This window comes from Oryx dammah, unplaced genomic scaffold (assembly GCF_014754425.2).
Source record: "Oryx dammah isolate SB20612 unplaced genomic scaffold, SCBI_Odam_1.1 HiC_scaffold_10, whole genome shotgun sequence".
Taxonomy (NCBI): Eukaryota; Metazoa; Chordata; class Mammalia; order Artiodactyla; family Bovidae; genus Oryx; species Oryx dammah.
The window spans coordinates 29,175,557-29,185,710 of NW_024070194.1; the positions used below are offsets into that span (position 1 = coordinate 29,175,557).

A 10,154-nucleotide genomic window follows, 5' to 3' on the forward strand; every position below is an offset into this window, starting at 1 on the left:
GCTGGTTTCATTCTTAGCCTGTCTCAAGCTGACAGGTTTTTCCTGCTTGACCCCAGTTCTAACTGGGCCAAGTGTGTCAGGACACTTCCTGGGACAGACAGCCTGCGGGGTCAGCCCAGGCTGGCCTGAGGGACGGGCCACATCTCAGGAGAGTGGGAGGAGGAGTCCACTTTCCTCTGGTAGGGCTGCCAGGTAAAATGCACCATCAAGTTTGAATCTCAGGTGAGCAACAAATACTTTTTCAGTGTAAATAGTGTATGGGACATATTCATGTTAAAAATTATCCACTGTTTCTCTGAAATCCATATTTGACTAGGGAAGCTGTGTCTGTGGATTCCCCTAGTGGCTCAGACAGTAAAGAATCTGCCTGCAATGCAGGAGACCCAGGTTTGATCCCTGGGTCGGGATCTTCCAAGGCAGCGGCTACCCACTCCAGTATTCTTGCCTGGAGAATCCCATGGACAGAGGAGCCTGGTGGGCTACAGTCCATGGGGTCGCAGAGTTGGACACGACTAAGCAACTAACTCTCTCTCTCACTCTCTGTGTTTGAATTTGCCTACTCAGGCTGCCTTCCTTGGAGGCCTCTGGGGGTCAGCCCAGATGGTTCCTGGGAGGTCTACATGCCGCCAGGACAGGAAAGTGGGTCCCCATGCAGCCTGACTAATCTGGTCATCCTTTATCTGGTCCTACTCTCCCTTCATGCGGCCTCTGGGGACCGAGCTCCACTTTGGGACTGAGCTCCACTTTGGGACTTGGTGTGGAGACACCACAGCCCCTCTGTAGACCCCCCTGGACTCCATGCACTGCTCTGTCCCACTGGCCCCTCACTGGGCTGCATAATTCCCATCCCCAGCCAGGGTGGTAGGCTGGATATGCTTCCAAAGTTCAGGAGCCTCAGGCCTTAGACCCTGGAACCTGTGACATGACAAGTGAGAAGAAAGCATTTTGCAGAGGTGACTAAATTAAGGATATTGAGCTGAGATAATCATGGATTATCTGGTAGTGGGGAGGGTCTTCAGTGCACTTCCTTGTAAGTGGGAGGCAGAGGAGGTTTGACTCAGAGAAGAGGAGGCCAGGTGACCATGGTCACAGAGGCTGGGGGGATGTGGCCATAGGCCAAGGGACTTCAGCAGCCCCCAGAGGCTTCTAGAGGTGGGACCCTCCCCTAGATCCTCTGGAGCAAGCAGGCCGCCCCATGCTGGGTCTCATCCCAGGGGTACTGGACTGTGAGAGAGTCCACTTCTGTGGTTTTAAGCTGCCAGCTTGGGGCCCATTTGTTGCTGCAGCCCCAGGGACTCCTACACTGGGGCACCCCAAGCCTGGTGGCTGCTCACCCTGGAAGGGACAACCCGCAGCCCAGTTCCAGGGCAGACATGCAAGTGTGCACTGCGCCCGTGGTGATTGGCTCAGCTCCTCCTGAGCTCCGTAGGCAGTGCCAACACCCCCTGGGGCTGGGGGCTGCTTTCTGGGGCAAGGCTCGCTGGGCAGGGAGTGATCCTGCCATTCCTCCCCCCTCCCCCTCTCACTGACCACGGTCAGGGCTTGCTCTGGGGTTTCTGGGGCCACAGTTCCTGGCTGTTTTATGAGCCCCACTGAGGAGCAGGGTGGATGTGGCACAAGTGACTGCCTTGAGGGAATGGGGTATAAGAGCAGACTTATAAGAGCTTGAAAACCCAGGAGAACAAGGTGTGTGTGACAATCACTCGTGCAGGAGGAGTCTTCTGCTCATCCCTTTGTCAGAGAGACCCCCCCAAAAACATTCAACCCCCTTCTGCGGATCCGAAGTGACCCATTCTTTGTCCTGGATCCCCCCACTAGGGGAATGCCAAAGCCTCCTCACCAGCTGGACTCCGAATTCAGCAACCCACCGCCCACCTGGTTAGCGTGGGTGGACGCCTGGGCACGTAGCCAGCAGGGGTGATGGGCGCCGGGGACGGGGTGGCAGCTTGGTGGGGGGCCAGGAAGGGTCCTAAGAAGCGCCCTCGCGCAGAGCAGATCGCCCACCCCCCAACAGCAGACGCACACGGTTCTGGGGTCGCTCAGTTTATTGGTAAAACGGGCACTGAGCGTGACAAAGGCTGGACGCGGAAGCCGGGGCGGCGGGGACGCTTTTCCTCTTAAAGAACTTCCACTGGACCTTGATGGCGAGCATCCAGTCGCTGACGGAGAGCCTCTTACAAGCGGAGGTGCAGACATGCGCCTGGCGGGGGGGCGGGGCGCCGGAACCGCGCCGGGGACGGAGCCGGGGGTGGGGGCGGGGGCGGGGCGCGGCGCCGCCGGGGAGGGTCGCGCCGCGGGCGCCCGCGCTTCACTTGCCCGCCTTCTGCGCCTTCTGCGCCGACTTGGTGACTTTGCCGGCGCCGCCGCTCTTCTTCTCCACGTTCTTGATGACGCCCACGGCCACTGTCTGCCGCATGTCGCGCACGGCGAAGCGGCCTGCGGGGAGGAAGCGTGAGGCGCAGGCCCGGATGCAGCGCGCAGGCGCACTCGCGCCCGCAGCATCCTCCCCCCAGCCCCGGCCCTAGGGCGGGGACCCTGGCACGGAGCTCTCTGAGCCTGTTTGACTGTTTCCCGGGTGGAGGCAGGGGGCAGTGAGGTGCTAGGCTCCCTTCTCCTTAGATGGCAGGAATAGCACATATGGGAATCCGCCAAAGCGTCGTTGTGGGAATTAAATGGCATGTAAACAGTCCTTAGAGCAGCCTGGTGCAGAATACAGTTCACCGTTTAAGGTATTCTGACGATGGCCAGCAACCTTGCACAGGCAGCTCTCTGATATAGATCTGTGGGTCATCCCTGGGGTATCGGTGGGGCAGGCCAGCTGGAGGCCAGCAGTCAGTCCTCATTCTGCCAAGCTGTGGGCCTTGAGTGGGTCCCCTATGGCACTTCATCTGCAAAGGAGGATACCATCCCCTGCCCACCCAGTGGGGCCACCTATGCTCCATGAGACAAAGACCAAGGCTGGGTCTCCTCTAAGCTCTAAGCCGCAGCAGGAAAGTCCAGGACCCTCCGTCCACCCCACCCCCACAGCAGTCGTCTGCCCTTGGCCTGGACTGGCTGCCACCTGATGGCTGCCCCTTCCCCATCACCCAGCTCACCAAGAGGGGGGTATTGGGAGAAGCTCTCCACACACATAGGCTTCCCCGGGACCATCTCCACAATGGCTGCATCACCGGACTTCAGGGACTTGGGGTTGTCCTCCAACTTCTTGCCAGAGCGCCGGTCAATCTTCTCCTTCAGCTCAGCAAACTTGCAGGCGATGTGGGCTGTGTGGCAGTCAATGACTGGTGAGTAGCCAGCGCTGATCTGCCCAGGGTGGTTCAGAATGATGACCTGTGGGCAGAGGTACATGAGGCCATCAAGCATGCCCAGGTGGGCACCGGGGGAGGGCCCTGAGCTGGAGAAGGCTCTGCCCACCCCAGGTCACTGGGGCCCAGATGCTGTCCACGAAGGAAGGTCAGAATAGGGAAAATCCAGGCTCCCAGACCTGAACCCCAAGGTCCTCTTTGAGCATCTGAAAGGCCACAAGAGATAAACAATGACAAGGGCATAGTTTGAAAGGGCAGCACCAGAGCAGAGGCAGGGGCATGACAAAACTACACTTCAATTATTACATTTCAGTTATATCTCAGTAAAGCCAATTAAAAAATCCTACTCACATACAGAAGTGACCAAAGAGGGCACAGTAAGCATGTAGAGAACAAAGTACCACAGGCCTGTCCAGCAGTAAACTGAGAACAGCCTTTTCAGGACGAGAGCGGGGACTCAGTGAGGCTAGGAGCACCCTGCCCGCTCTTCCTGCCTGCAAAGGAAGGTTCCCCATCCTTGGGGACCTGCTCTGCAAAGCGAGGATCTCAGTCCTCCCTGGCACCCAGCAGCCCCCTTGCTGAGGATAGCCCTGGTACTGCCTGGGGTAGGCCCTGCTGGCCACCGGGCTGCTCACCTGGGACGTGAACTGGGCGGCTTCCTGGGGTGGGTCAGACTTGCTGTCCCCACACACGTTGCCCCGGCGGATGTCCTTGACTGACACGTTCTTCACGTTGAAGCCGACATTGTCCCCAGGCAGGGCCTCGCTCAGAGCCTCGTGGTGCATCTCCACTGACTTCACCTCTGTGGTGATGTTCACGGGCGCGAAGGTCACCACCATACCAGGCCGCAGGATCCCTGTCTCCACTCGGCCCACAGGCACGGTGCCAATGCCTAGGTCGAGAGGAAGGGGGCTGTGAGGGCAGGCTGGGGCCAGGGGTGCCCTGTCCTCCCTAGCAGGCAGGGAGTGGCCATGTGGTGGGAGGGAGGGGATGGGAGGCCCTGGGCAAGGCGGACCCTGGGACCTACAGACAGAGGGGAAGATCTTTCTCCTGCCCCATCTGGAGTAAAAGGGCCTGAGGAAGCAAGTTCCCAGAACACAGGGAACACAGGGAGGAGAGGCCCCATCTCTACCCCCAGAGGCAAGTGTCCCAACAGGAGGCAGCATGGGGCCCTCCTTGTGAGACAGCATCACTAAGCGGGCTGTGGACCAGCCCCCCCGGGGTGGCCCACCTGGCACTGGTGCTGCCATCTCAGGGGTGAGTCCCAAAGGGGCATGGTGCCCCCACACTTCTCAGGATCTGCTTACACCGTGTGGCCAAACAGTGGGGGTGTGATGCCCCCCCAAGACAGGGGGCAGGGGGCTCGAGCCTGGCTTCCCTGGCTGTGGCAGAGGCTCCAGCAGCATTAAGGAGGCTGATGGCTGTGCTCTGTGCTGGGTGAGTGTGATACTCCACCTGCACCCAGGTCCTCAGCATCTCTGGCCACAGCCTCCTGGCTGGGAGTCCCCCACTATGGCCCCCTGTGGGCCTCACACTTGTTAATGTGTTTGCATCATCGTGTGACCAGCTCTTCTCATTCCTAGAGTGGATGGTGTCTCCTGCAAGACGGAGACTGCCAGGTGGAGGGTGATAAATGACTCTCCCTGTGCCACTGGTGCTGGCATAGGGCTGGACACTTGTCTGGAGGGAGGAAGACCCCGGCAGTCTTGGGATAGATGGATGAATAGATGGATGGATGGATGGATGGATGGATGGATGGAGATAGGTGGATGAATGGTCCCCCAGAAAGTGTGCAGCATGGTGGGAGGGGCAGAAATAACTGAGCCCTGGATGCTCCTGGTCTGGGGCCGGTTCTCAAGAGGGGGTCTGAGGGCAGAGCTGGCCAGGTGGGCAGGGGCACTGCAGCAGGCAGTGGCCATGGGGCCCTCACTCACCGCCAATCTTGTACACATCCTGCAGTGGCAGACGCAGGGGCTTGTCTGTGGGGCGTGTAGGGGGCAGGATGGTGTCCAGGGCCTCCAGGAGGGACACACCACTGGCATTCCCTTCCTTCCTCTCCACTTTCCAGCCCTTGAACCAGGGCATCTGGGCAGGAAGAAGAAGGCACCGTCATAGCGCCCACCTCCCCCAACCCCATGCACCCCACAGCCAGAAGTGGGCAGATTAGCCTGGGCCCCAGCGGCCACTACCCCCACAGTGTCAATCTGGGGGTGTCCCTGGCCAGAAAAGGGGCTGCAGCAGAAGGGGCCAGCCTCCTGGGGAAACTGAGCTGAGGGCAGAGTGCCTGTACCCAAGGAGGCTGTAGTTCCCACCAGCCCAATACCCACAGAGGGCTAGTACCACAGTCATAGGGCTGAGGGCAGCCTGGGGACAGCTCCCTGACCCCCCCACTGGCCATCTGTGCTCGTCCTGACCCAGGGCCCTTGGAGAGCAGCCCTGCCACTGCCGGGCACTCACGTTGGGTGAGGGCTCCAGCATGTTGTCGCCGTGCCAGCCTGAGATGGGCACGAAGGGCACGGTGGCTGGGTTGTAGCCGATCTTCTTGATGTAGGCGCTGACCTCCTTGACAATTTCATCATAGCGCTTCTCGCTGTAGGCAGGCTCTGTGGAGTCCATCTTGTTCACCCCCACGATGAGCTGCTTCACGCCCAGCGTATAGGCCAGCAGCGCGTGCTCCCGGGTCTGCCCATTCTTAGAGATGCCTGCCTCGAACTCACCCACTCCTGCGGCCACGATCAGCACGGCGCAGTCCGCCTGTCCGGAAGGTCAGGCAGGGTGAGCTTGGGCCCCTCAGGGCAGTGGACAGGGGCCTGGGCAGTCACCTGGGGATAGAACCTGGGGGTCTCACCCTTAGAGGCAGTGTGTGTCTGTGTGAATGCCCTGGCGATGTTGAATTGTCTGGGGCGGGGAGGTGGTGCATTTCTGCCTACATTCAGTGTCCCCATCCTGGCCTCTATGTCCACTTGTCTGTGAAGTCGGCCTTGACAGTGGCCAGCTGACCTTATAGGCACTCTTGTCTGGCTGAGATGCTGGGGCGCTTACTCAATTATTTGAGGGGTGAGTGGTGACAAAGGTGAAGGGTCTCATGCCCTGGCGAGGAAGCAGAGGAGATCCAACCACCGCTCATTCTAGGGCCCCCAGGGTCTCCTAAATGGTGTCCTTGCCCCACCTCCAGATACCCCAGACCCCCGAAGCCACGCCCACCTGGGATGTGCCTGTGATCATATTCTTGATGAAGTCGCGGTGGCCTGGGGCATCGATGATGGTGATGTAGTATTTGGTGGTCTCAAATTTCCAGAGGGAGATGTCGATGGTGATGCCGCGTTCCCGCTCTGCCTTCAGCTTGTCCAGTACCCAGGCATACTTGAAGGAGCCCTTCCCCATCTGGAGGGGCGGGGGCGTGGCTCAGGACGGACCCGGACCCAACGGCCTGGTCACGGGTCCCCCTGGGCCGTAGGAGCAGCATGTCACAGCGGAGAGGGCCCTTGCTCCTGCCGGGACCGGGGACTCTGGACCCAGCTCTGGAACGGGGGTGGGGGGACACCCGAACCTCATCCCTGCCTGCCCAGATCAGCCTCCTGCAGTCACAACGGGAGCCATCTGAGCATCCACCAGTAGGGGGCGGAAGGGCCTGGGAGCCGCCCTGGGAGAGAAGCCGCGGGCGGTTTCAAGCCCTCCCCTGGCTGAGGGCTCCCCTTTATCTGAAGCCAGAGTCTCCCCTCCCCCAGATAGATTTCTGTGTCAGCCGACACCACTGGGTTTCACACTGTCCAACCAAAAAACCCCTCTGTGATTTTTTTTTTTTAAGAAAGAAAGAAATCAGATGAGGTTGCAAGGAAGGGCCTGGCTTTCCAGCTCTTTCTACAGATAAAGCTCCCCAGTGGCTCTGAGGCTCCTCCCCCAACCCCCGCCTCACCTGAGCAGGGGAAGCAAAGCCGGGCCACCCTCTGCCAACACCTGCGCCGCATGCACAGCAATACCCCCACGCTCAGGGCCAGGGATGAGGTCAGGACTGTGTTCACTGTCCAACTGGGCAAGACCCCCTGCCAGGGCTGCGCAATGACCGAGCTCTGCCCTCCAGGAAGGCTACCCAGACAGACACCCTGCGAACACCCTCAGCGCCCCCCCCAATACCAACCCGGCAGGGAGGGAAAGACACAGCTTTGGGGTGCAAGAGCACCCCCACTCCCTCGGAGAACAGGGTTCAGCCCAGGCCAGCAACCGCGCCCTCCTGAGCCCTGACACCAGTCATCCAGGTAAGACCCTTCACAGCTTCCCTGGACAGGGGGCTTCTCCCAGAGCTCAGGGGTGAAGGTAGGGGGCACAGAGAGCAGACCTCTACTTCACAGACACCTCCCACACATGGGTCTCAGCCTCCAGAAATGGGGGTTGAGCCATCAGGGCCCCTCCCATCCTCACTAGGTGACAAAGACCCGCCTAAAAAAGGGTGCCACCCTGGATGAGTGGCCTGCCCTAGCCCAGCACGAGAAAATGGAGCTGATGGGCTGAGTGCCCATCAATTGGCTATTAATAGCCACTCTGAGTCCTGGCCCTGCCCTGGGACAAGCGAGGACAGCGCCACCCGCAGCCCCAGACTCAGCCCTGGGGCTACAGGAACCCAACCGTGGGGCTCAGAGACAGTGACCAGTACTGGGAGAAGTGCGCCTCCCCCTGGCCCAGGGCAGGTCCAGCAGGTTGGTCTACCTCCTCCACAGGCACCTCCTCAGAGAGAGGCGCCCCTGCTCCCCTACCCCCCGCCTCTACCATCTGGATGCTCTGACATATGTCCTCTTGCCCTGGAGGAGACCATCCAAGCTTCGTGCTCCAGGGTCAGGGAAGTGCCAGCGGGCTGCCACATGGGACCCCAGCCTCACGGTGGAGGCAAAGCGGAGAAAGCTCCCCCAGGGCTCACCTCAGCCGCCTCCTTCTCAAACTTCTCGATGGTCCTCTTGTCGATGCCCCCGCATTTGTAGATGAGGTGGCCAGTCGTGGTGGACTTGCCCGAGTCCACGTGGCCAATGACCACTATGTTGATGTGGGTCTTCTCCTTGCCCATTCTGCCTTGGGCGTGGGGAGGGGCTGGCACGACCTGGGGTGCTCTGGCTCGGGGTGAGGGGATGCTGAGCAGTGAGTCTGTGGGTTGAGGCAGGGGCACAGGTGATGGGGGGCCTCCAGGAGTAGCCCAGCAGACACTGCCCTGCCCAGGTTGGGAGCACACCCTGCCCCACAGAACAAGATCCTAAGGCTAGAGCCAAGTCTCTGCATTTAGCTGAGCAGAGCCCAGTGGCAAGCCCAAAGAGCCCAACAGCTGGAAATGTCTGAGTGTTGTGGCTACAAACTACCCCCACCCCTGAGAGAGGTTATCCCCCCTCTGGAGAGACCGAGAAACACCAGGCCGGTGAGCCCCATGACCAGTCAGGAGCCTGTTGATGAGTCACCCTGCCCAGCTCTCCAATGCCCTGTCCCGGGTGTTTGCTCCCCCACCCACGGTCTTGGGCTGGGACACTGCACCCAATCCCAGCACCCCCCCCATCCCCCGCCGAGCTGTCACAGTGGAGAGATGGTCAGGGCTTCCCACTCCCCTCCTCGAGCAGCAATGGCGCCATCTTCCTCTCGTCCCTGCCCGGCAGGCTGGCACGGGGAGACAGGCTGGCCGAGACCTCAGGCAGGGTGATGCAGTGCCCAGATCAGGGGCCCAGAATAGCTCAGGCCCTCCCCAGATCTGGACAGGGGGCAGACAGTAGGACAGGGAGGTGGGGGTCCCTGCTCTGTCCAAAGGGTGAATTTGGCCCTAGCAGCCAAGCTCAGCAAATGACAGACAGATGCCCTCAGCCTGATGGGGGCAGGGGGCTATCCCCTCCCCCTCCCCTCACCACAGAGTCGCAGCCCCTGCTCCATCTTGGAGGTCAATGGGGAAACCTAGGTAGCCCAGGAGGTGACAGGCAGCTGGGGGAGGGAAAGCTGGAGAAAAAGGTGCACCCTAGGGTGCGGATACCAAGTGGACATCGCCAGCGTGGATGGGGGCGGGATGGCAAGGACCCCTCAGGTCTGACCTCCTGCCGCTCTCCCGCTACATGGCGGGTACCCGCAGCACCCACCCTCACCAGCCCCCAGCACTGACGACCCTTCCTCAACCCGGCAGGGCCCTAGGCAGTCCCAAGGTCACGGCTGCAGGTCGATCGCCACTGTCCAGGAGACTCGTCCGCGCCTCAGCCGCCGCGTAAACAAGCGATACCACGGTGCCCCCACCCCACCCAAGGCCGCCCCAGGGACTGACCCCGGTGCCGGTGCTAGAGCGCTGGGCGGGCGGCAAATCTCCGCAGGGAGGAGCGCAGCCTCGCCAGGAGCCGGGCGGGCCCGACTATGCCCCCAGGACTGGTCCCCGGGAAAGGGACCCTCTGCGGAAAGCTGGGGGCGGGGATGGGGACCCGGAGGCCCAGCGTCCTTACCCAGAGCCGAGGTCTCAGCCAGAGGGACTGTCGGCGCCGGCGCCGGCGGTTTTATCTCTCCAGGAGGGGGGTCCACCTATCGCCCGAGCAGGCGCAGTGCACCGCGCCCCTGCAGTACGGCAATGCGGTACCGGCGCGGGCGGGGCCGGGGGCGGGGACGCGAGGGATGCAGGGTCCGCGGGCGCGCGCGAGCGCGACAGGGACGCGAGAGGAGGATGCGGCGAGGGAGCGAGCTACAAAGGCGGAGACGAGACGCACCCGGAGGGAGCGCAAGCAGCGAGAGAAAAACGCGGAGGCGGCAGAGAACCGCCACGAGAAGGAGAGAGGGAGGCAGAAAAGAGGGAGGGCGAGATGGAGAGAGGGACCAGGAGAGAAAGAGCTGGAGGCAGAGGACAGATAA

General features: G+C 61.2%; 1 protein-coding gene across 1 annotated transcript; it reads right to left on the reverse strand.

The window, feature by feature from the left end:
• Nucleotides 1-2,027: 2,027 nt before the first annotated feature.
• On the reverse strand, nucleotides 2,028-9,856 carry EEF1A2 (eukaryotic translation elongation factor 1 alpha 2). Its single transcript, XM_040247705.1, has 8 exons — nucleotides 9,755-9,856; nucleotides 8,218-8,438; nucleotides 6,510-6,689; nucleotides 5,763-6,059; nucleotides 5,240-5,390; nucleotides 3,941-4,197; nucleotides 3,096-3,330; nucleotides 2,028-2,436 (listed from the first exon to the last, which is right to left on the reverse strand). The coding sequence occupies exons 2-8, from the start codon at nucleotides 8,359-8,361 to the stop codon at nucleotides 2,309-2,311; spliced, it is 1,392 nt and encodes a 463-aa protein (XP_040103639.1). The 5' UTR covers nucleotides 8,362-8,438; nucleotides 9,755-9,856; the 3' UTR covers nucleotides 2,028-2,308.
• Nucleotides 9,857-10,154: the final 298 nt, after the last annotated feature.